This window comes from Ursus arctos, unplaced genomic scaffold (genome assembly GCF_023065955.2).
Source record: "Ursus arctos isolate Adak ecotype North America unplaced genomic scaffold, UrsArc2.0 scaffold_5, whole genome shotgun sequence".
Lineage (NCBI taxonomy): Eukaryota > Metazoa > Chordata > Mammalia > Carnivora > Ursidae > Ursus > Ursus arctos.
Genome location: NW_026623067.1, coordinates 36,781,721 through 36,808,047, shown reverse-complemented (window position 1 = coordinate 36,808,047; position 26,327 = coordinate 36,781,721). Strand labels below are relative to the sequence as shown.

The window sequence follows — 26,327 nt, the reverse complement described above, 5'->3', positions numbered from 1 at the left end:
ACTGCCACTGTTTATATTGCCACCACCTCCTTGGGCTTCAATCTTTTCTTCTACAAAACTAGGGATCTGAACTACGTTTCTGAAGTCATGCAAGACAATTTACTTGCTTTCCTCATGCTAACATTTGTTTACCTATCATTAACTCACTTGTAATATTATTTAGCATTTACAATACGCTAAAAGCATTAATGAAATTAGTATGTTTAAAGACTCCTTTAACACACATAGTGGTCAGATCAAAAGTGGTTAAATCCTTTCAAACTGGTTCAAAATGCTATATAAAGGCAACTTCACTTAAACATAGCTGAGAAGGGAGTTGCGAGAAAACTTCCTCTCAAGATATACGTTAACGTTATAACCATATGAATGTTAAGTGCAAGGGAAAAATTGTAAATTTAAAGCACTCCACCACAAACATCTTCTGGCTAAAGATCTCTTTTCCCAGGCTTACATAACAAACCAGAACAATCCTCATTTAGTGCTTCAATTGTGTTCAATTTCAAGTTCGCAAAAACATTTTGGTTAAGCGCAAAAGGCATACACAGCATTTTTGCAACAAAAATCATTGTCCACCTTTCATTTCTAAAACATTACTGTTGAAAAATTATGACGACAGAATGCGCAGATGACTGAGCCACTGAGTTTTCAAAAGGGAATTTTATTTTCAACCTTTATGAAAATAGCCGAAAATGAAATTTTTGCCCGCGGAGTACAACTGTGTAAATTTATCTGGGAGAAAACTGTTTTATCGACTACTTAAAAAATCTTACACCAAGCTCTATTCAACAGAATGCAGCATCAAGACAAAAATCTCATGACTAAGACCTGGGAAATAAACGACTCTCGCATTATTCCAGCGCGCTTGAAAGACTAGAAATTTCGGAATCGCCATAAGCGTTCTAGAAATATCTGTCTGGACAACTGTAACTGATCCAATAGGAATATTCCACAGTATAGGGCCACAGAGCAGGAAAAACATCTAGGACAATTCTTCCACGGCAAACGGTTAAAGTCCCTGTAAAACACCGAACATGGCACAAGGCTAGCAATGAAAAGAACAACGAAGCGCCGACTACACCACGGTACTCCAAACCCTTTGTCTGGAAACCGGAAGGTCCCACAACACACGATCCTCTTTAGAGGAACGCAGACTGATAATATCTTAATAAAGAGAAAAGGAATAGGAGGTGACTCTCTAAACAAGTCTCTTGGCTCACAGCCTACTGCAGAAGGCTTTCTCCACGACGCAATACGAAAAACAAGCGTTAACGTTTCATTTTTCGGCCATTTTTACGCGATGGGGGTGGGGAGGAATTGTTTGAGGTCCGGCTAAAATCCCGCGCGGATGTGTGTGGGCGGGGGACAGGGGAGTCTTAGGGGGCGCTATGAAGCTATGGGCCAAAAGCAGAGCGAAGGCCTTGACACCGAAAAGAAAGAAACGCTGCTCAAACGGCTAAGCTTTTCAGTCTGCGAAATCCTCCATTTTGCGGCACATTTTAAACGGGCAAAAAAACCCCCAAAATCAAAACCCAAAAAACACCAAACACCTATTTGAGGCTGGCGCTATTCCAAGACTTCGCTGCTTTAACTATTCTCCCCAAACGGCAGGCCCCCTATGGACAGTCAGTCCCTCAGGCCTCGAGCGCTCCTCCCTTCGCCTCAGAGCTGCAGCCCGCGTGTAACGGGCTCTTCGTCCCGCCCCCGCCCACAGCCAAGCCCAGGACGCGGGAAGCTCGGCCGATCGGCTGCCCTCGGCGCCCCCCGACTCTCCCGCCGCACCCGGGGCCCTTGGCTGGCCGCGTGTCTCCCTCAGGGACCGCTCACCTCCGCCGCCCGAGGAGGCTGGTTGCGCCGCCACTGCGCTCCTAACATGGCGGCCGCCGATCAGGCGGCTCACATACGCAGCGAGGAGGGAGGCAGAGCGGGCGAGCGGGAGCGAGCAAGAAAGGCGCGCCGCCGGCTCCCCGCGGCCCCTGTCGCCGTCGCTGCCTCCTCCCGGCGGACGCGGAGAGCCCCCGGCCACCCCACCCCGATTCTTACCCGCTTCACGCCTACCTTAAGGAAAGGGAGAGGGAAAAGGAGAGGTACCTCTCTCCTAGAGAGCGGGACGCGGAGGCTCCCACAATCCCCCGCAGCAACGGCGCTGGTAAGAGGTGGCAGCGGCGGCTGCAGCCCAAGAACAAACCCGCTCTCGCGAGAGAGTACACCCACCCCACCCCCTCTCGGGTCCTGTTTCTGCGCGCGCCAGGCCCCTCCCCCTACTCAGGGCGCGCACACCACCCGCGCCGTAGACCGCTGTCGTTGTTCTCTAATGCTGGAGCCCGCCTGTGGCGGGAAATGGATAGAGAGCTACAGTTAGCGAGTTCGAGTCCCATTCCCAAAAAACCTTTTTCCCAACCCTTAAACTTCATGGTGCAAAATTTAAATAGGGTATGCGTTAGAGGCGAGTTGTGCGAGTCAGTAGCTTAGACCCGATTTCTATCGATTATTCTAAGTATTTGCCGAGGAGTGGTTCCAAGGGCCAGACGGGGGAACCCATACCATTTTGGCTGGTTTTTAATTTCAGTATTTCCGTGGAGGTCATGGAGGCGGAAGACAGAGAAACCAGCCCATTAAATGAAAGACCACCGCCGCCACTTTGAATTTGACTGAATGTAAAACTCTGCTGACACTGATAGAGTTCCCGAATTGCACACGTGAAAATCATGAGGTAGACTTTGAGAAAGTGCAGTAAGGCTGGAGGAAAGGGCCATTTCCCTGGGTTTTCAAATTTAAAGGCAGTCACCTGAAGCCTGAAGTAAATTAGTGAATACAAATACTAATAGCACTCAAATTTTTAATATCTTGACTGTGCCGAATCAGATACACATCTTTGAAAAATCAGTCAGGATCCTCTGTGAAGACAGTGGAGAGGGCAGAGATGGAGAACACCAGAGACCAGTAGAAAATTGAAGAGATCGTCTAGTTCAGAGCTCAACTCTTGTTAATTTGACTAGATATTGAACATGAGGAAGGGAAGGGTCATGGATGAATGACAACTCAAGAGTTAGCAGTGCTATTAAGCGGTGCTGGAAGAATACCAGGAGAGACCATAAGGCAAGATGTTTGGCATCAATTTTAAAGTAAGGAGTGGTATTTATGGGTCTTGAGCTCAGGGGAAAAAAGATGTGGGTTAGTGGCACATTTGAGTTAATGAAATAAATGAAGCAATGGGATTTCAAAGTTAAGCTGGAGATAAGTACAGTGAAGACAGGCCTTAGGACCCTGAGAAACGAATCAGGTAGAGCTGAATGGCAAAGGAGACCATGTGAGTACAGAGGTAGGAGGGGGAAAGCAAAAAGGTTTGGGAAGAGCAGGGAGGCACACAAATTGTACTGCCTTAACAGCCAAAATAGTTAGAGGTCAAAGTGATCAACAGGGTCAGATGCGATCAACAGGGTCAGATGCTATCAACAGGGAAGATAGGACTAAAAACATGTACAGAAGATTTAGCAACATGGACATCATCCTTAACATTATGGACTTGCTTCCAGTAAAGTGGGAGAGAAAGTCAGACTGAAGGTGTGTTGCAATAGGAAGATGGAAACTACCCAATGCAGAAAAGGTATGGCTATGAAGACTGGAGAACCAGGGTTGAGTTTTTCATTTTACTATGAGTTTTGTGGGTTTTTAAAAAAATATTTTAGAGCCAGCACGAGCGGGAGGAGCAGAGGGAGAGAGAGAACCTCAAGTGGACTGTGCACTGGTAACAGAGCCAGAGGCAGGGCTCCATCCCAGGACCCCCAGATGATGACCTGAGTCCGACACTCAACCGCCTGCACCACCTAGCCACCTCTTACTACGGGAGTTTTGAGCACAATTAAAATGTTGGTAGGAAGGGTATTTTAGCAGTTTGGTTGGAGAATAAACAAGTTAAAGGAGGGACAATTTGTAATGGACACTAAAATAGGATCCAGAGAAAGGAGACATGCCTTTATTTTAACAGGAGGCATGGAGAGTATGGTGTGGAGTTCTCATTAGGTTTGGCTGAAGCCTTGGGAATTATATTCAGGTGACTTTGATTTTGTGACGAGGTCATCTTTGAGGGCTAGAGTTGAGTAAGGGACAATTCTTTTTACAAAGATTTTATTTATTTGTTCATGAGACAGAGAGAGGTAGAGGCAGAAGTAGGCTCCCCATGTAGGAGGGAGCCCAATGTGGGACTTGATCCCAGGACCCAAGCCAAAGGCAGACGCTTAACTGACTGAGCCACCCAGGTACCCCTAAGGGAAAATTTTTAAATAGCCATGGTAAAGAGTGGAACTGCAACCCCACATCTCTAAATACACTGTATAACCAAGAACTGAGGCTCTTCTGAGTAAGTGATGTTTAAAGCCTACTAGTTAGCTCTGGAATATAATTTTGGGGGATCCTAATTCCACAGTGAATCTTGTATCTTTCATTCAAAACTGTATCTGCTCTCTACTTGTTGAGCCTTTGATTCCAAGTAATTCTGGCTAAGAGTTCCCTTTATGTTGTTTCCAGCTCTTTTCTGAAACAAGAGGCTCTTTTCCTCATGAAGAAACATGAATGCATCTTAGAACTAAGATATGCACTTACCCATGCTTTTGTATAAGGCTATAATGCCATCTGGTGATCATACAAAGAAGAAAAGTCAAACTTTATCACTGAGTAATTATTTATTGAGGATCTGTTTAGTGGCTTATCAGCAAAAAGACACATTGGAAACCAAACTTGATACAACACTTCAGTCTTCAAATGCCTGTTTCATGAAGGACACAGTACAAGGGTAGGGATTCAATGACCAATTGCCAGCTCTTGAGGATCGTAGTCTGATGGTGAATGGACAAGCAGTCTGGCCTCAACGTGGGCCTGGCTGCAAGTAGAGATGAAGCAAGAGTTCTATACTGGTATGGGGTACTTGGGAGTGGGTGAGGTGTGCACCAGGGATGGTAAAGAATGAGGCTACAAAGCAAGAATTTCTGCTAAGGCTTTGAAAGGTCTAAGTGACAAGCTTGGTACAGCTATGTTATATAAGACTTTTAACACCAGGGAAGAGTTTGGATTTGAGCTGATAATGAAGACCTTTTACAGTTTTGCACAGGAGACATATTGAGGACATATATTCTGATACCATACAATCACTAAGCAGATGATAATACTTTCTAATTATTATCATAATTTTGAGGGCAAAGTACCATTATTCCTGTTTTACGTAAGAGATTAAGAAGCTTGCAGGTGATGCAGCTGAATAGTGACACAGAGCTTTTGAGCATTACATGATACTTTCTTCACCAGGGCTGTAGTCTCAGAATCTCTGGACAGTCCACCACCTACTTATTTTTTAACAGATTTAATGCCCTGAAACCAGGTCATTCCTATACTTTAAGCTATTTAAAAATAGAGAACTGTTGGGGCGCCTGGGTGGCACAGCGGTTAAGCATCTGCCTTCGGCTCAGGGCGTGATCCCGGCGTTATGGGATCGAGCCCCACATCAGGCTCCTCTGCTATGAGCCTGCTTCTTTCTCTCCCACTCCCCCTGCTTGTGTTCCCTCTCTCGCTGGCTGTCTCTATCTCTGTCAAATAAATAAATAAATAAAATCTTTAAAAAAAAAAAAAATAGAGAACTGTTAACCAATGGCTCTTTTAGCAGTGGCATGGGGGGAAGGCAGTCAAGAGGGGGTTTAAGAAGGAATTTTTGAATAAGTAATATATAATAAAATTCAAAGAACAGAAATTCTCCCCAACTTGGGTTCCCCTATATAAAGGCAACCCACTTACCAATCATTTTTTGTGTATTCTAAGGATTTTCTATAAAGAAACACTTTGTATGTGTATATGGTTGTGGTTTACTAAAGATGGCCTCAAATTCTTTGCCACTCTTCTCAGAGTGGAATCAATTTCCACTCCATCTGCATCTGGAAGGGGCCTATAAATGGCTTTGACCAATAGAATGCAGAAGTGACTTTTTTTTTCATAAGAGACAAAATTTTAAGATCTTTTTTCATCCACTTGGAACCCAGTTGCCATGTGAGAACCCCAACCACTATGAAAAGGCCACATCAAAAGAACCAAAGCACTTCAAGTCTACAGCTCCAGCTGAATGAAGCCTCCAAACGTCTAGAGCTCCAGCCAAGTCCATGTAGAACACAATCACCCAGCTGAGCCCTATCAACCCGAAGAATTTTAATAACTGTTTGAACCACTAAGTTTTAAGGTGCTTTGTTATGTACTGATACACTCATAAATGAAGACTTACTTTTTTTTAATACTTTAATCTCTACACCCAGCGTGGGGCTTAAACTCAGGAGCCTGAAATCGAGTTGCATGCTCTACTGATGGAGCCAGCCAGGTGCCCCTCCATACAGAATTTTAAAAATCTAATCACATAATTCATTCCTTTTAAGTACTCCTCATTTTGTTTTTTTAACTCAGAAGGCAAAGGTACTAGACTACATGATTAAAGGAAAAACCATGCTTTCTTATTGTACTCTCTAAATTTAATTCAGAGTCTATCTCTGGACTTCCTTTTATCTGTCCTAATCACTGAGTAACCTACTCAGGTGCCGGTATCAACATTGTACTCTTTTTGAAACGTTTTAACATCTGATAGGTCTAGTTATCCTTTATGGTTCTAATTTTTCACAATATTATGGTTATTCTTATTTTTCCATATAAATGTTACAATCAATTTGTGTAGTTACAAAAATAATCCTGTTATTTTTATAAACTTAGAGTTCTCTTTAGGAGATCGATCTTTATGTTGAAATTTCTTGGACATGGTATGATTTACCATTAAGGCCTCATTTGTGTCTGTCAGTATTTTAATGTTTTCTTCATCTGTAACTTCTGTACATCTACTTAACTATTCCTATCTTTATTTTCCTTCCAATTTGCCTGCAAACCTATTACTTGTTACTTCAATGAACCACTTTCAATTGATACCTATAAACATATTTCCAAGTAAACTTACCATCTGAGTGATTTTTACTTCTTTCCCAATTTTTTTTTAAAGATTTTATATATTTATTTGACAGATAGACAGCAAGAGAGGGAACACAAGCAGGGGGAGGGGGAGTGGGAGAGAGAGAAGCAGGCTAGGGCTCGATCCCAGGACTCTAGATCACGACCTGAGCTGAAGGCAGATGCCTAACAACTGAGCCACCCAAGCGCCCCTCCCCATTTTTTTCCCTAATTACCTCTGATAGTAACTTTGAACAAAGCTTGTTTTTTTTTTTTAAATAGGATCATTTCTAAGGTATCCTCATTACACATCACAGAGCCTTTTGGAGTAAGACACTTTTAACAGGTTACGAAATGTTGCCACTCAGCAATTTTAGCAAATGCTGTTTTAGCATGTAGGGAGATTGTTCTTGATATATTGTTGAAATAATCTCAGAATGACTTTTCTGTATTGTATTAGGTAAGTTTGTTTATAATATGTATCTATAAAGCCTTTATGCCCCTAATTTAGCAGTTGTACTACTATATATGTAAAACTAAAATGGGAACCCTACGCTGCCCCATCCTTTAATAAAGTAAATCTTTGGAGCACCTCGTTGGATCAGTCGGTTGAGTGTCCGACTCTTGATTTTCACTCAGGTCATGAGATGGAGCCCAGCATCAGACTCTGTAGGGGCCTGGAGGCTGCGTAAGATTCTCTCTATCCCCCTCCCCCACCCCCAGCATCCTCATTCTCTTAAAAAAAAAAAAAAAAAGGCAAATCTTTGAGGAATTTTTTTCATGTCTCAAAATTCTTATTCTGACCCTCATTGAACCCATAGTTTAGTAGGGCTAGCACTGAGTAATTTTAATAAAATGTGACAAATACTATCTTAGGGCAAGCCTGGGTGTGGGAATGTGTTACCCACTGATGCCTTCCAGAGGGACATTTTAAAAAAACCTGAGATTCATAGGTGATATGACAGGAAGAATGAAATAGATGAGTGCTAAAAGCAAGGCTAATAACGAGTTTTCTGTATATGTCCTTTTTATTCTAAGAGCAAAAGGAAGCCTCCTCAGACTTCAGCAATAGTGGCCAAGACGTTGACAGCCAGAAAGAAGGTATTTGGCGTTTGGAATCGTTTTAAGAAATGAGAAAAAAACTGGCACTTCAGTAGTTCATAAAAGATGTTAATCCTTAGTCTGAATGAGTTTGATGACTGAAGAAGGCAAGCAATTATTTATTAGAATTAGTTGGAAAACCTGGGGGCACCATACTTAAAAGTTCCAAATCAAACACTAACTTTGGAGCTAGATTAATGAACACCACCGTAGTTCCTGGACCCACTGCGTGACCTTGGGCAGTACCTTGTAGGCCTGTGGAGAGGATTAAGATATGTAGAATGAGTTTACCAATTCTGGCACATCATCAACAGGCAGAAAATGTTGTCAGTGCTGTAGAGCGCCACATGTCCTGCAGTATATTTACAGGAATATCCTAAATGACAAAACCATAGATTCAAAGGTTATTTATTTTTATACAGCCCCAGAGTAAACATGTTAAAATTATCCATTTAAGTCATAAATTATAAAACATACGTTTTAATCTGGTACCTACTAGTCAGCGCAGTGACCGCTAATTAGGGAGATTTTCTAGTTATAATTTATACACAAAGCTGTTTCAACAAACTTTAACTATAAAGACATAGATTACCAAAAAAAAAGTAACAAAAGGCCACACATATATTTTAAACGGTCGTCTCAAATTGGAACAACACATCTTCCGCAAATCCATTATTTTCATTCAACACTTTCTGAAGTTAAATTTAGTTTTAAATAGTTGCGCACTAGGTTACATCTTTAGAGTCCAAGAGCAAATGCTTTGGAAATCAGACACCTTTGTTTTCATGATTTTTTGTTTGTTTCAAACAGTTAAAGAACAAAACCAGCGCTGCTGATACCCTCAGTTACTGTGGTAATCTTGAAAAGCAGCATATGCCAATGGCATTACTCTATTTTGGATACATTTTGATACACAGATATTAATATGTACCAGCTGAAGATCTTTAGTCAGCTGTCAGCCACTTTGAGGGTGCTTGGCTGTAAACCTTGAGAAGCTGGTGAATAATACCTTCCAAAGGACCCTTACAGGCATATGCATCTGACTATCTAGCTCTGCGGAGAGCCATGGTGCAAAGACACATGGCAATGGGTATTCAGACACTCAGGCGAGGTGGCTTCTCTGCAGAAGGGCTGTCTGAGCTAAGGTATCAAAGGAGACAAAGTGGAGAAGGAAGATGGAACCAGAAAGGGAACAGCATGTGCAGAGATCTATTAGCAAAAGGCTTATCAAGGACTGAAAGAAACCAGTGTGGCCAGAAGGGAATATGAAGGTGGTAAAGATGAGGAGGTGAGAGGGGTAAGGGTTAGACTGTGTAAGGCCTGATAGGCCATGTTAAAGTAAGCAGGGATTCTGTCTTATCCATCACTCACCCCCCAATGTCTAGCAGAGTTCTATTTAAAAAGGCTATAAACCCATGAAAAGGGTGAATTAAATGACAGTCTTCTGATTAAGATGTGTAATTAGAATAGGTCATTCTCTTCCTCTAACTCAGCCCTGGAGATTACACAAACAAGAAGTTAGAAATCTGATATAATTAAATATGAGGAGTCCTTGGAGGAACTGATCATGATTGGGTCCCACTATAGAGGGGTAAGAAATGGAAGGCTAGCGGAGAAAAGGGCAGAGCGCCATGAGATTAGGGGTAGTAGAGGCTGGGACAGAACTTTTCTGTTCTGCCTTTTCCCCTCCTTCTCATCGCCTCACATCTTTCACTGGCAGGGTGGCCAGCATACTGCCCCTGGAGTTCTCCTCCAGAGTATTACAACTGAGGAGAACGAAAGGAAGTTCCACTAGTTGCTACTCTGGGGGAAGCCCAGATTCTTACACAGAGGCTTTATGCCTTGAGGGCATCTCCACCCTCCAACCCACTCCTACACTGGAGCCCGGGCTTGGCTCCTCCCTTCTACAAGCTGCTGATAAAAAGTTCCATCCTCCACGGTGAGCTCACAGGGTAAAAAGAATCAACTATAGCATCCCCTATGAAAGAGAACAAGGTCAACCATTATTCTAGATGAGAGAAGAAACAACTATAGAATAAAAGGGGTTGAATATTAAAAATGGAACGTTTATAAAATATGGGGGACAGTGAAGGATCCTGGTTACACAGTTTATTGTTCTACCACCAGACAGGGCCTAGAAGCAACAGCACCTCAGTATCAAGAGCATATCTAGTGCCCAGATCTTGTTCCTTAATGCCATTCACCAGTAAAGGAACCAGGGGCCCTGGACGAATGCTTGACACTGATTCAGGAAAGATACAAGATGAGTATGGAGCATCTTAATAGTGCCATAAAGCGAGAAGCGCTTAAAAACCAAAACCCCACAATGATGGAGGCATACTGAAGGGATACAGTAGCCAAACAAAGAGCTCCCAAAGGCCAAAGCTGGAACACTGAACAAAATAAAGTATTATTGGACTAACTTCCCAAAGTATAACAGAAATACCCACGGGCTCATAGTGGTATAAATAAACTGAATGAGAGAGCAATTTATTTCTTAAGAATTCCAAGTAGCCTCTGTAGATACTCCACCTTCAAAGAGAGCACAACTCCTGTCTATTTAAGTTTGTGTTGCACGTAGTGATTTCATTCCAAAGCACACAGAATTGGGTCGGGGGAGTAACTCTGCAGTGGAAAAATTTGGCAAGACAAACCCCAGCCAGCTGATCAAGGTTAACAACAACAGTAATAAGTCATCTTGATACAAAGAGAATGGAAATCTACCTCTATGGTCTTCCTCTCAAAAATCCCTTAAGCCCAGCTTAATCATGAGAAAAACTCAATTCTAATTGAGGGACTTTCTACAAAATACCCGACTCAAATTCAAGGTCATCAAAAACAAGCAAGTCTAAGAAGCTGTCCTAGCTAAAGGGAATCTAAGGAGGGGTGCCTGGCTGGCTCAGTTGGTAAAGCATGTGACACTTAATCTCAGGGTTGTAAGTTCGAACCCCACACTGGGTATAGAGGTTACTGCAGAAAAAAATCTCGAAAATAATAATAAATAAAAAAAATCTTATAAAGGAACCCAAAGAGATATAACTAAATGTAATATCCTCAATGGGATCTTGGAACAGACAAAGGACGTAAGGTAAAAACTAAGGAAATGTGACTAAAGTATGGACCTAGGTAACAGTAACGTATCCATATTAGCCCACTAATTGTGATAAATGAACTATACTAATGTAAAATGTTATCAGAGGAAACTGGGTGTAGGGTACGTGAGAATTCTTTGTACTTTGTACTATCTTCAGAACTTTTCTGTAAATCTACAATAATTCTAAAATAAAATAAATTTCAAGGTCCATTTATCAGCCTTTCTGAGGTAGTAGTTAAGTCACCCTTAACGAGTAGTACAGGATGTTCTCGTACTCCAAAGGGCCTTTACTGGAGAACAGGGAGGGCCAAATAACAGGCTTCTTTGAGCCAGGACTTAGGATACTAAACTGACAAATATATGACATAGCAAGCTGGCTTATTGTTTCTAAATGGCAATAAAGAGAAAGAATTGCTAAGCAGACATTCTAAGTATTACAGTTGATTTGTTAATTCAGTGAAATTGTTTTCCAAGAGAACATTGACAGGTCCATTAACTGGAGCTGTTCATAAAGCCCTAATTAGGCAACAAGATTCAAGGAGCCATTGTCACTCTTTTAAGTACTTAATTAGTTGCTCTTACGGGATTGTTTTCTTTTGTGTGAATTCCTAGGCAGTGATCCACCTTTCTGTGTCCCTTTGGGGCCTGCACAATTTATTTCTCTGGGGTTTTATTTTCCTGATTACAATTTGAGACATGATCTACAATTTTAATGCAAAAGTCCACTGATAGCAGTTTCAACCCTGAAGGAAAGGAATTAAATTACAGATAGGTACCAGGGATGGTCTACTCAATACTTTGGTCTCCCTACCCACCCAGCTTTAGTTTTTCCTTAGTATGGCATAGGACTGAGCCTTGAAACTTGGGTGGGACAACGAAGAGGGTCACTGTGTCTAACTGCTACCTATAACAGGAGGTGGTAGCTTGGGGTTAAATAGTTACTTTGAAATATTTTACTTCATCTTCTACCTCATCTTCTTTTATTTCCTCACCAGGAAAAAAAAAATCAAGTCAACAGGGAGTAGTAGGTGACTAATTAACTTCACTTATCAACTAGGAAATCCCATTACATTACTGTGCATGATTAAGCCACTGAAATCTCCTGGGGTATTGAATACAGGTGTAGACATCAGTGAATCATCCTTCTTCAAGTAGCAACAAAGAGGCATCCTCCCTGCGCCTGGGTAGCCTTAACAGTGGTCAGGAAGGCAATCTGTGTGCTCAGAGAAGCTTACCATCCCAGATTTTGAACCCTGACTTCATGACAAAGTTTTCCTCCTTCCTTAGGGACCATTTCTATTTCACTACCCAGGGCTGAAGCCGTGATCAGGCTCTGCTGGAAATGAAGACTGCCCTTCTTTCTTAGAACCTCTCCTTCGGGTATACATTAAAAATGGAAGAGAACCACTATGACAAAAGTAAGCGGTGCAAAAAGTACACACGACAAACTCCAAACACAAGAAATGAGGACTATTCTAGTCTGGAGAATTTACTAAGGTCATCTTAGTCCTCTAAAAGAGGTACAGTTTAAGGCTGAATGGTAAAGACCTGCTGTAAGGCAAAGGTATTGATAACGTGGAATTTTTCAGAGACATGTTGGTACTGGCCCTGAACCTGTCACTAATGAGCTGTCAATTCTCAAGGACTGAATTTCATTTTCTAGAACAGGGTTGGGCAAACTCTAGCTCACAGGCCAATTTTAGCCTGCCAATCTGTTTTGAAAAGCCCTCAAGCATAGAATAATTGGGGGAAAATTTTTAATTGTAACACTGAAAACTACAAAATTCCAATTTCAGTGTTGATTAATAAAGTTTTATTGGAACACATCAATTCTCATTTGTTGACATACTATGTCTACAGATGCTTTCATACTGCAAATGCAGAATTGAGTAGTTACAAGAGACTCTGTGGTGCACAAGGCTAAAATATTATCTGGCCTTTTACACCAAGTTTGCCAACCCCTGCTCTAGAACAGCAGTGTATAATAAAACTTTCCATATCGGTGGAAATGTTCTAAGCTGTCCAATATGGTAGTCACTAAATACTGAGATGGAAAATCAGAGTTAATTTTTGTCAGTTGAAATAGTCTCATGTACTGTACAGCACAGCTCTAGAAAACGAGGCCTTAGTTTAAGCCTTGGACTTTAGATCAAGTATCTGCTAATATTCTCATACTCTATATAATTTTTTAGAACTCTTAAGTTTTTCTACCTGTAAAGAAAACCTCAGTTTTTAAAAAAATTTTCTTCCTTTCCTTTGAAGTAAGCTTTACAAACAACGTGGGGCTTGAACTCAGGACCCTGAGATCAAGAGCCACATGCTCTTAAAAAAAAAAAAAAGTCGCATGCTCTATGGATTGAGCTAGCCAGGAACCCCAAGAAAACTTTACTTTATACTTTTCCTTTACTCTCACACTACTACCATATTCTCACCATTTCTGACACCAGATGTGTGTGGGTTTTTCCCCACACCAAGCAAATCTTTGTCACCAGCGGGTGTCCTCCAGTTTCACTCAATACACCTGGAGTATCATATCCCACAGGTTAAGGGTACAGTCCAACAAGACTGCCCCTCCCTCATGTCAGATGCCAATCACAAGTCCAGATTGTTACCTGTGCTTCTGACCAGCCTCTGATATAAATCAGAGGTTCTCACAAACACCCCTTAAGTTTGATTAATTTGCTAGAGTAGTCTCGGAATTCAGGAAAATGGTTTCCTTACTGTTTATCAGTTTATTTTATTTATGTGTCAGAGAGAGAGAGGAAAAGCACAAGCCGGGTGAGCAGCACGCAGAGGGAGAAGCTGAGCGAGGAGCCCGATGCAGGAATCAATCCCAGGACCCTGGGATCGTGACCTGAGTCAAAGGTAGATGCTTAACGGACTGAGCCACCCAGGTGTCCCTACCAGTTTATTTTAAAAGGATATGAGAAAGGCTACAGATAAACATCCAGATGGGAGATGCACAGGGCAAGGCTATGTGGAAAGGGTCGCCAAGCTTCCACCCTTCTCTGGCTGCACTACTCTCCCAGCCCTTCTAAGTGTTCACCAACCTATAAGTTCTCTTAAACCCCACACTACTGGGATTTTTCTGGAGGCTTCACCATGTACGAATGATTTAACGCCATTTCCGGCGCCTTTCCCCTTTCTGAAGAATGCAGGTGGGGCTGAAACGTCCAAGCTGCTAATCATTCCTTGGCCTTTCTGGTGACCAGCCTCATTAGAATAAGACATTCCAATCACCCAGGAAATTCCTGGATTTAGGAGCTCAGTATCAGGAACCAGAGTCAAAGACCAAATATTAGAACAAAAGATGCTCTTAGTGTTCTTATCACTTAGGAAATTTTAAGAGTTTTGGGAACTCTGTGCCAAGAATGGGAGTAGAGGCCAATATATATTTTTTCTATTATTTCACACCACCCATCTGAGCTGAAACAAGTTAATAAGAACCTACAGGACAAAAGGGATTATACACATTACCTATCCTGATGTCACATAGGGCTGTCAGACATCTGAGGTCCTGATGGAGGCAGATTTCTCACTCAGGTAAAGGCATCTAGGATTCAAAGAGGAAAGGAATGACAAGCTATCCATAAGACAGGGTCCTTTCCTCAAAGAAAAAAAAACCCGAAAACAAAAAACCTGTTTGCACCCAGACTAGGAGCAACTCCACAGGAGGAGTTACTCCACTCTCAGAGGTGCAAAACGCTGCCCAAGAGTACTCAGCCACAACACCAAAACAGTGCTTGGAGCCAGACCTCAATAAAGGCAGCATTTGCTCTTCCAACAGTGTAACACCACCCAAGGCATCACACTAGCCTGGACAGCTGACAACTGCTGGGTGATTCCCAAAACAGCTTTTTGTGTTTCAGATACGCAGACACCCCAAGCAGAAGATATGAATACAGGTATCCTCATGAATTCAGTGTTGACTGCAAACCAGGAGCCTGGAAGCACTGATGGCAGACTTTGCTGCCAAGCCCTTTAAACAAATAGGAAACAGGAACTCCTTCCCCATGCCTTCAGTCATTTTGTTCAACATTCAGGGAACTCCTGCTATGTGCCAGGCACCATGACTGGGATCTAGCAGTGAACACGCGAGATACACCATCCTTTTTATCCTGGACTTTACAGTCTCCTTTTACATTCCTCAGATGGAATGATAGAGATAATCTCAGAGATCCTACACGCCCTCAGACCATAACCACCAAAATCCCACTTAGCATTTCACTGCTCAGAGGCCAAATTTGTTGGGGGACAAATATAGGTGATTTTACCTCCCAATTGCTTCCTGATGGATACCAACAAGGAAACACGCCTGCCGCACGGGAGGTAGTCACTGTTGGAATGAACAGGGACATTTACCTGAGAATGTCATACAGACCGTTCACCAGCCACTACTCTCTTCAGGAGGGCCAAGGATGTCCTACTTTCAAGTCATCCTAAAAAAGAAAAATATTTCACCATTCAACACCCTCCTGAAGCTGCTTTTCTGTAGAAACAGAAATAATGCTGTTTATGATTTACCCTATTTTCAATATCCTCCAGAATTATTTTATTTCCCATTGTCTTTTTCTTGCCTATAATTACCATTAAAGCTGACCATTCCCCCAAATCCTCTAGATATCACTACTCCTAAGACACCATATGTAAAAGGCTATTCACAATGAACATCTGAGGTATCCACACAAAGCACTCAACATTTAGCTAAGTGAACCCTTTTTAGGGAAAGCCAATGGATAGAACAAAGCTAGCTTTTATAAATAACTCCCCTGCCTCCTAACATCCTCACCAGTTCCTCCTCTAGAATCTAGATGTCTCTTTTCACAGAAGCAGCAACTAAGTCAGCCCTATTGGACAATCTCCAGCATCACCCTGAGTGATAAGTGTTTGACTAGAACTGAGAAGCATCTCTTCTCAGAAAATTAGCAATCCAAAATAAAATCACTATAAAAAGGGACCCAGTATTTACTGCTCCAAAGGGGCAACAACTCTGCTCACTCCTGAAACTCAGTAAGAAACCAACAAAAATATTTTGTCAGCCTAAAGCAGAAATTAGTATGGTTGTAGCTAGGCCTACTGCCTCGAGCCTCTCAATCTATTGGCATTTTTACATTTTATTAAAGAGCTAGAGAAGAATGCCCACAATTTTAAAGCAAATTCACATCAACATTTCCCTAATCAGGCATTCCTATAGGTAACTGCATCTAGAAACCCCCTACAAAGGGATTAGTATGACTAGCTTTGTATGGTGCAGGAGTGGGGCCAGGCAGTTTGATTTCAGTGACAAATTGCAAAAATCCCACTGACTTTTTTCCCTGTACAAACCTCCTTCGGAGCACTTGGTAGGCACTCAAAAAATAAAAAGGTGACTTTCTCCCTCTACTTCTACATTCCTCATGGCTTGATTACCTTTGTTCTGTTTCCAAGATATGACTCAAGTAACTTCATACTAGCCAAACCTGTTGAACGAGAACCACTCAAAAAGATCTGGATTTTTAGGTTTCTCCCTGCAAAGTCATGCCCTTACAGATTTAACCTTAACGAATAAACAATTATGCTGGCATCCTGGTATAGTTAACAACAGAGTTGGCATGAACCAGGCCCAGAATGCCAACCAGCTATCGGCTGCTGTTCTCCCAGCAGTGTAACACTTGCCTAGGTACATGGCAACCTAGGCAGCTGCCTACAGCTGGGGCCGAAGGCAGGGTGATGAAGTTGCACTCACCTGGGGCTGCCTCTGTCCAAAGCCCACGGCTGTCCTCTCTGCAATCAAAGCACTCCAGGTTAGAGTCAGTCAACAGTAGTGAACACTTATGTGAAGTTCAAGACCTCTGCCCACAAACCCCATAATTCATTTGATTCATAGAAATAGACAATAAAACAAAAAGCTTTTCCTTGGTTATATTTCTTGGTTAGCTTTATTTTCTCACGTCATTTGTTACCCATGTGCCACAGCAACTCAACAGGAGCATTTTTTAAAACATTTTTTTAAAGTAATTCTCACCCAGCATGGGGCTCGTATTTACAAGCCCCCCCCCCCCCCCGCCCCAGATCAAGAGCTGCATGCTCTAGTGACTGAGCCAGCCAGGGGCCCCTCAACAGCAGCATATTAATGGTCTAGTCAACAAGTAGAAGGAAGCTTGGCTCTATCACTTAACAACAAAGTAACAGTGAACAAGTAACTTAACCTCTCTGTACCTCTCAGTCTTATTTGTAAAATGGGAATGTTATCAATAGTACTCTGTACATAATCTGGTTGTTAGACCTAAAAAGAATACATATTAAGACCAAGGATATCTGGTATAGAGTATGTGGTCAATAAACACTTGCGGTTATCAAGAGCTACATTCCAGGCAAGGAGATGATGAGTAGGGGGAATAGAAGGAGAAAAGCTACCTTGGGAGAGCAATGGGCAGTGAAAACCTGAAAGGCTGGTTAAAACTAGATTGGAGAGGATGTGGATTAGGAGACCTTTTGAAGAACAATAACTGCAGTACTTTAGAAAAACAGGATGTGATAATGGATATGAAAGAAACTGGAAACAAGCTGCCATTCCTGCCAACGACCTCAATTTTTGATTGAAAGCAGTAACCAAAATGTTTGCAAGAACGTTAACGTTAATAAACATTCCTACCCATTCACCATTGTAATTTACCTTACTTACATAAGATTAGGGTATCTAAGACAATACATTTTTCCAGCCATGCTCTAATTTCACTCTTAAGCAACACCAAACAATTGAGAGAAAAAGTAAAATAGAGAGGGCTCATTGTTCAGATCTAGAAATGAATCTTAAAACAGCCTGCCCCTTTTACGGGCTTGGGTTGAACGACCTCACCGAGCTCCACCCGGACACGTGCTCATCACAAATCTTCCCCAGTCCCTGGCCCTGGCGCCAGGCGCCTGGGAAGTGAGGCTCGCTCAGACCAGATCTAGGTGACTCTCCAGGGACAAGAGGGAAGGTAGAAAACAGAGGACGACTCTAGGGCTACACTCTCCCAGCTACTCTTCAAGATGCCCTCCAAACCCGGGGTCATGATGGAACGAACGCCAATTTCGTCCCGTGCCTCGGAAGAAGCCTCCCTACAGCTATCTCTCGTCCCGAACTAGTAAACCTCCAAGGCTTCTTCCCACTTGGCCCTTAACTCACCCGCACGTGTCTGGAGCTCGGCCGTGGTACTCCCGCCGGAGCAGAGGCCGCAGGGGAAAGGACAGCCCGCAGCCGAGGGGAGCCCCGCCCCGGGGCGGATACTGAGCGGGCCTTCAGTGGGCGGGGCCCGGAAGCCCCGCCCAGGAAAGTCCGGGTTAGAAAAATGCAGGAGCCGTGGCAGAGGTGAGCGTACTCCTCAGAGAAGCTAGCACCTCACGCTAGAAAGGGTAGACTCTGCACGAGGGCTACACTTATTTGACTCCCGTCCGTTTGTTACTTACGGATGGGAGGGGGCGTTGGGTTTGGACGTGCTGAAGACTAAACTTGGTGTGTCCTAAGGGGGCCCGTGCTTCCTCCCTGCCCGCACGCAGCGCCCGCCGGGAGGCGGTTCCTCGCACGTGTGGCGCCTTTGGGTTCCTGCAGGCGCAGCTCACGCCTTTTTCCACCTCCCGCTCAGATCTTCTCTCACACTTTTTTCCGGTAGGGTTCTTCCTCGGCTGATGGCTCGCCCACCCACACAGGTCACCTTAGTTTTCGGGCTCTCTCCAGAAGATTTTCGGGCAGATTATGCCTGGCACTCCTCCAGCCCAGCCCTATGGGGCAGCATCCCTGGTGCTCTGCAGTGGGATCCGTAGCTCAGTTGCAGTCGCTGAAGAATACTGGCTTTCTCTGCCAGAGTTGCCTTGCATCGTGGCACAGTCAGCCAAAGAGGCCACATCTTGAGTTTAGACAGATTGCCCACCAGGTTATCAGTATTTCTTTTGAACACTAAACTTCTCCCGTTAGCTGGAGTCAGTAAAATTCTGTCCTGCTGAACAGTTGGTTAAGCTGGAGCCCCGCTCTTTCCTAGCCCCCACGGCAGCCTATCTGTTCTGCTTATCTATTGCACCTGGCGCCTTTGCCAGACAAGCCCCTAGGAATCAGCCACTGCCCTTGGCATCTGCCAACATGTTTTATTATCTTCCCTCAGCTGTTCTAATGAAAGAAAACGTGCTTCCCGTGCACCCCAATCCTCACAGACCTCTGCTGAGAAAGGCCAGAGTGCAAAATTGATTACAGCTAGAAAGAGACACTATGCTCTAAGGCCAGAGAGAGACAGGAGAAGTGGTAAGCACAAATCATCCAGTTTTGATGGCGTTGGACACAGGCTCTGGTTGGTAAAAGGCTTACATAAATACAGTAATTAAAAAAGTCACGTGAACAGTGCTGAGCTGGTAGGCAGGAGCTCTGCTTTGCAGTTAAATAGAAATGTGGCTGAAGACTGCTGCCATAATCAATGCCTGCATCGGGCTGTCACAGTGTGTTCATAAAGGAGGGTTATGAGAGCTATAAAACCCTGCAGATTGGGTGGGTAATTGTCCTGTGGAGCTCTGCTAAAGGAGAAATTGCATTGACATCTCATATATTTTGCTTTCTTTTCTTCTAAAGACACAAAATGGAGAAGGAGAGCTACCGTGAGGATTCATGAAAAGGAGAGATGAGGTTTGTGTGAATATGTGCATGTGTGCTTTCAGAGACGAGACAGGAAGTAAATGAGGCTAGAGAAATACAGGGCCTTTGGGGAGAGAAGGACCAATGACAGAGTGACTACTGGATTCACAGATTAGTCAGATAGGAGGCAGGATTTGTGTGGAACAAAGGCCAGCCATTATGCATAAGGCTGAGTGGTAGGCCACGTTGTCCTGTCATTGACAATGTAGTCAGTCACCTTTTTCAGCTATAAGGCATTCAGTGTCCTGAGGAGGAAAACCTAGATTATAATTTCTGCATTTCCTAGTTAAAAAATTCTTCATAGTCAGCCTTCTTAGCCTCTAACCTTTTAAATTCTGAATTCATTTTGGTGAGTTGATTGATGTGGTCTTTTTACCTGTAATAGCAGCTACTTTTCTACTGTGTTTCTTATTCTTTTTTTTTTCCTTCCACATTTTTATTTAATGTTTCTTATTCTTGCAAAGGCAACGTTGTTAGGAATAATAACAAAAAAGAAAAAGGAAAGTTTCTAGGGAAAAAAAAATGCAGCCAGATGAAAGACAAAGGATTAGGGTAGGTCCATTAGCTCTGAGTTTCACCTCATAATCGGATCTGGCCCTAAGGGACACTAGGTCCCCAAACTTCTTGCATGCCTTTCCCTTTCTCCTGCATCTATACTCTCCTTGCTTACCTTCTTGAAGCCTTTTGCCCTTGAGGCTAATCCCTTTCCTCTCCTCCCTGGACAGGAACCACGAGTAGAGAAATGTTCAATCATATATTCAGTCAGTCAACCAGCATTTACTGAGCATCTACCATTTGCCAGACCCTGTTCAGGTGCTGCAGATAAAGTCAGAGCAAGAGAGATCTCTCTCCTAAAGCTTACAATCTAGTGGGGGAAAAAGACAAATAGTATATGTATCCTTGGGCAGATGTCAGAGGACAGCTAACCCAGCTGGGGGAGTCAGGGAGAGTACTAGAGATGGCAGCATTCCCTCTGGATGATCCTAAGAGCTTAGAGTTGAAGAGGGATCCCTCCTTCAACCCTGTAGTCGACTCCTCTTGCTGCTGCTCTGTAATAGCTATTCAGATTAGAGTGGGACCCTGTAGTTGTCCTTGTTATTTCTCAAAAGCATAATTGATTGGCAAGGACATACAGAAATTGGAATCCTCATATGCTTCTGGTGGGAATGTAAAGTGGTACAACTGCTTTGAAAAACAGTCTGGCAGTTCTTTTTTTTTTTTTTTTTTTAAGATTTTATTTATTTATTTGAAAGAGAGAAAGACAGGGAACACAAGCAGGGAGAGTGGGAGAGGAAGAAGCAGGCTTCCCACTGAGCAGGGAGCCCAGTGTGCGGCTCGATCCCACCACCCCTGGATCATGATCTGAGCCAAAGGCTGATGCTTAACGACTGAGCTACCCAGACACCCCAAGTCTGGCAGTTCTTCAAATGATTGAACATAGAGTTACTTATGATTCAGCAATTCCACTCCTAGGTATATACCCAAGAAAATAAAAAGGTATGTCCAAAAACTTGTACACAGATTTTCATAGCAGCATTATTGATAATAGATAAAAGGTTGAAATAACCCAAATGTCCATTAACTGACAAATGGATAAATAAAATGTGGGATATCCATACAGTGGAATATTATTTGGTCATAAAAAGGAATGAAGTACTAATTCATGCTGCAACATGAATGAACCTTGAAAATGTTACATTAAAGAAGCCAGACCATATATTGTTTAATTCCATTTATACAAAAGTCCAGAATAAGAAAATCTAAAAAAAAAAAAAAAGAAAATCTATAGAGACAGAAAATAGATTAAGGGCTGCTGAGGTCTGAAGAGGAGGGGGTGAAAGATCCAGGTTCTAGGTTTCTTTTTTCTTTCTTTCTTTCTTTCTTTCTTTCTTTCTTTCTTTCTTTCTTTCTTTCTTTCAAGGATTTTACTTATTTATTCGACAGAGATAGAGGCAGCCAGCAAGAGAGGGAACACAAGCAGGGGGAGTGGGAGAGGAAGAAGCAGGCTCAAAGCAGAAGAGCCTGATGTGGGGCTTGATCCCATAACACCGGGATCACGCCCTGAGCCGAAGGCAGACGCTTAACCGCTGTGCCACCCAGGCGCCCCCTAGGTTTCTTTTTGAGGTGATGTTGAACTATTCTAAAATTGTGATGGTTGTACATATCTGTGAATATAATAAAAACCATTGAATTCTATACTTTAAATGGGTGAATTGTATGGTATGTGACTTACATTCCAAAAAAGCTATTAAAACTACAATGAAAAACATACTAGGAGACCTGAAAGATATGCAGTCCTGATTAAAATTGTGGTCTGCATGGTCATTGCCAATTTTAAGGTTTAGAAAGGACTTTTTATTCGGGGTCCTACGGCCCCTCAAGTGCTCCTTCCTCAGTATACAGAGAAGTTAATGTATTTGAGTGGGCAGCATGAATAGATGCCAAGGAGTAGATTGTGCATTCCCATCCTTGCATTCCCTGACTTCCCTGCCTCATAATGATTTGGTTCAACATTTATGGTATACCTACTGTGTACGAGACTTATGGACGTGAAGGAGACAGAGTCTCTTTATTCCTTCCAATGGCAGGCGTTAAATCATGACTATAATGCTGTTTATATAAGCAACTAAAGCTCCTTAGGAGATAGGCAGTGGGACAGAAAGAATTGTTGCAAGGCATCTTGGGATTCTGGACTTCTTCTATAGCATGTAGGGAAACATCATAATGACATCAGCTAGAACAAGACCAATTCCCAGTCCTTCTTGATGTTGAGCAAGTTCCAAGAGTTGGCTTCCTCCTCACATGCCTCCAATCACCTCTTCATTTGGTTTCTAGACTCAATTAGACTATTTCCATACCCTTCATTTTCTCACCAACTCCACCCCCACAATGTCCAAATTGGCCCTACAATGCTGAAACCATTTGCCAGAAATTCATTAAGCTGAACACATGGGAAATTACAGAGGAGATTTCACTTGTCACTTAGGCTCAAATATAGAAAGTAATTTTAAAAGGACAGTGGCAAGAGGCTATTTTTATCTTGCTTGTTTGTGCTGAGTTTTCTTATCTTGCTGTCTCTCAGTCTCTTCCTAGCTACCTCTCTTCTCCTTTAAATTAAATGTTGGCCTTTTAAATCTTTTTCTCAGATTCTCTTATCTTGTTTTACAGAGTCTTCTCTTTCTGTCCTCATCATTCATTCAGTCAACACATACTAAGTCTCTACCACGTGGCGGGCCCTGTGGTAGGCACTAGGAGAGATGCAGTGATGAATAAGACAAACATGGTCCTTACCATGATGGAGATTACAGTCTGATGAGGCAGGTGGACATCAGGAGGAGTGAGTTCAGATTTGGTCACAGCAAAGACTTGAGGGAGTTATTTGTGCTTTTCTGATGTTAAGTGTACCTTCCAGTAAATGGGCATGTGAAAATAGTCAGAATCCCAGCATGTTTGTGGGGTTAGGGAATAAACCTAATATATCACAAGGAATGGAAAGAAACCAAAGATCCGGGTTTCTGTATGATACAGTCAAGCCCCCTGGATAGAGAGAATATGGATTTGGGAGTCAGATGTTGGTGAGATTCTAGCTCCACCACCTTACGTGTCAGCTATTTGACTTTAGGTGAGCTCTGGACATCAGTACTTTCACCTATAAAATGGGAATTATAATCTCTACATTTTAGGTTGTTGTGAAAATGGAATGAGATGTCTTATATAAGGGACCAGGCAGGTGCTCAACCTGTTACTTCCTTACTTTCTCATGACCTCCCTATCCCCACTTTGAATCACACAGTTGGAAAAAAAAAAAAAAAAAGAGCCCAGTCTCCCAGTTGGTGGGAAATGGGGTTCCTCAAATAATATTCACCAATCATATGCCCAGAGAGATGGGTTATAACCATGTTGATTAGTATAGGTTGCTGTATACATGCAACTTAGGACAGTCAAATCACTCCCTTCTTCTGGGGTAAAGGAAAGTCAGTAACAAATGAAGTTATAGGAAAAAGACTGAAATGAGATGTAACAAAGGACTTCCTAGCCATGAGGGCTGAAAGTGCGAGTGGATGCCAGAGAGAGTTGCATCCTTTTCGGTTAGTATGTGGACTGGGCTGGGGCAGGCCTATCTGGAGGTTGAGAATAAACCTGCAGACCTCTCTTCTCCCACTTAGCTTAGGGAGTCTTCGTGGGAGGACCTGCAGCTCCTCTCCCTTTCCCCGAGCCAGGCGTGCTGCGGCGTGGGGGGGGGGGGGGTGTAGATAAACACTGCCAAGAAGGCTATTGCTAGTGAGGAAAGGAAAAATGGCAGCTGCTGTTTCAGGCACTTAATAAGTACACTAAATTGAGAAGCTGCTGATTTGGTTTACCTGATTCGTCCCTGATAAAGGAGAAATCTCTTCAATCAGAGGTTTCTTGAAGCTGAAAAGGAAGCCTGAGCTCCAACTGCGGAAATTGGCAGAGGCAACGCTCAGAGGAATAAGCTGGGCTCCGTGGGCAGCACCAGGATTCTTGGATTCCTCCCCCACCCTCCAGCCCTGGGAAATTTCAGCTTGCCTTTGTTCTGCAGGGTTCTTTTCAAAGGGGATGAGTTTAGTTGTCCTTGTCTCCCTTCACCAACGTTTTTCTTTCTTCTTCCTTTTCCTTGTTCTCCCTTTCCCTCCATCCTCTCTCTTCCCTCCTCCTTTTTCTTTTTCTCCTCCTCCTCCCTCCTCCGAATCTCCATTTCAGCTGTTAGATCTCATTGCCCACCCCACTGGGATTTCTGTTTCAGGAACTTTAGAATTCCTTGATCTAAAGTAGCAATACCATCCTGACAACACAGGCGCTGCTCTGTGTGTATTCGTAGAGATCAAGACCAAGTTTAGTTAGGTGCTTTAGGAAAAGACCTTTGCTGCGGGATTTTCAGAGCCTTTCATATGCTAATGGTGTGAATGTCCAAGGAGAGTCATTGGAATACTGGAACCCAAATTTCCCAGACCTTTTTGACCTTTTTATCTCCCCCAACCCCAAAGAGTATATCCTGAGACACATGACATGGCCTTTGGAAAACATTTCAGAAATATATATGTTAGATTTTTTAAAAATACTGTAACATTCATTATTTGATTTCTACACCTACACTATAGGGAGGTTATAATAATCTCACTTTACAGATGAGTAAAACTGAGGCTCAGAGAGTAATACATGCCTCTCTTATAGTAATGTAGCAAGCCAGCAAGCAACAAAGCTAGGTCTTGTTATTTATGGCTGTAGGATCTCTGCACTGCCTTACACTGCATTTAAATATAATGTACATGTGACATCATAACTTGGCATGTGATATATGATATGGCATCTAGGAGATACACATGCTATAATTGATGAATTATGACATTTTCCCCCATTCAACTGCATATGTATCGCACATCTGTTGTGTGCCTCACTAATCACTAGTCCAGGTGCTAGGGCTAGAGAGGTGACTAAAATAGACAAAAACATGAATTATTGACTTCATGGAGTCTACATTCAAGGGGGGAGATAAAAATTATAAGATGGGGCACCTGAATGACTCAGTCGGTTAAGCATCTGTCTTCAGCTCAGGTCATGATCTCAGGTCCGAGCCCCACATGGGGCTCCCTGCTCAGCAGGGACTCTGCTTCTCCCTCTCCCTCTGCCACTCCCCCTGCTTGCCTCTCTCTCAAACTCTCTCTCTCAAATAAATAAATAAATAAATAAAATCTTTTAAAAAATTATAAGATAAATATATAAAATATATTTTATTATATATGTTATATAATCATACGGGCTAAGGCTAATAACAGGGAAAAGAATAGGTATGTGTAGGAGCTACAGTTCAGGTGTGCAGAGGGTCAAGGAAAGCTTGTGAATGTGAATACAGACCTCAAGGAGATAAGGGAGTGACCGACCGTGCAGATATTTAGGGGTAGGTGGGCGGGGGCTCCAGCAGAGAGAAAAGCAAATTCAATGGGCCGGAGTGAAGCAGGAGTGAGCCTTGGGTGAGGCTGAGCTGGGGAGAGGGTAGGGTAGAAGGAGATGAGTTAAAGTCGGGGTAAGGTCCACATATTAGATCTTATAAAGAAATGAAGTGATATAATGCAGATGACATGTCATGATATTATAATAATAATACCATATGACAGATTTGTTGTGTTGCTGCATAACAAATTGCCCCAAACTTCGAACATTTATCACAGTTTCTGAGGGTAAGGAAAGGGAGTAATTCAGCCGAGCTGGCTCAGGGTCACTCATGAGTTTGCAGCCAGGCTGCCTGCCAGGGCTGGAGTCATCTGAAGGCTTTCTAAGGGGATCTGCTTGAGTCTCACTCATGTGGCTGTTGACAGAAGGCCTTAGTTTCTTACCACAGGAGCCTCTCCATAGGGCTGCTGCAACGTGGCAACTGGCTTCCTTAGGGTAAGTGATGAGGGAGAGAGGCAGACAGACGGAGGGAGAGAGGGACGTGAAGATGGGAGCCAGAGTCTTTTATAATCTAATCTTGGAAATTACACACCATTACTTCTGTCATATTCCACTGGC

At 42.9% G+C, this 26,327-nt stretch overlaps 2 protein-coding genes and 1 non-coding gene across 22 annotated transcripts in view; 1 reads left to right on the top strand and 2 right to left on the bottom strand.

Moving 5' to 3' along the window:
- Window positions 1-18,377, bottom strand: part of MATR3 (matrin 3) — a 44,632-nt gene extending 26,255 nt beyond the window's left edge. For 2 of the 19 annotated variants that reach the window (XM_057307161.1, XM_048220997.2), the window contains exons 1-5: window positions 18,309-18,372; window positions 16,884-16,921; window positions 15,521-15,597; window positions 14,636-14,711; window positions 8,356-8,440 (exon numbers count right to left, since the gene is read on the bottom strand). Coding sequence is in view for 2 of the 19 variants with exons in the window: in XM_048221005.2 (XP_048076962.1) it covers window positions 1,825-1,872 (48 nt within the window). In the remaining 17 variants the exon portion in view is untranslated. Of the gene's footprint in view, window positions 1-1,824; window positions 2,224-8,355; window positions 8,441-14,635; window positions 14,712-15,520; window positions 15,598-16,883; window positions 16,922-18,308 lie in introns of those variants that run through there. The other 17 variants (XM_048221006.2, XM_048221008.2, XM_026508095.4 and 14 more) reach the window with 13 other exon arrangements.
- LOC113261968 (small nucleolar RNA SNORA74) lies at window positions 14,797-14,997 on the bottom strand. Its single transcript, XR_003318572.1, has one exon. It is a non-coding gene; the product is annotated as a small nucleolar RNA SNORA74 (small nucleolar RNA).
- A 74-nt stretch (window positions 18,378-18,451) lies between the features above and the next one.
- Window positions 18,452-26,327, top strand: part of SIL1 (SIL1 nucleotide exchange factor) — a 250,710-nt gene continuing 242,834 nt past the window's right edge. The window contains exons 1-3 of one of the 2 annotated variants that reach the window (XM_057307160.1): window positions 18,456-18,491; window positions 19,279-19,415; window positions 19,737-19,790. In XM_057307160.1, coding sequence (XP_057163143.1) covers window positions 19,786-19,790 — 5 coding nt within the window. In that variant the 5' untranslated portion in view covers window positions 18,456-18,491; window positions 19,279-19,415; window positions 19,737-19,785. Of the gene's footprint in view, window positions 18,492-19,278; window positions 19,416-19,736; window positions 19,791-26,327 lie in introns of both variants that reach the window. The other variant, XM_026508088.4, reaches the window with a different exon arrangement.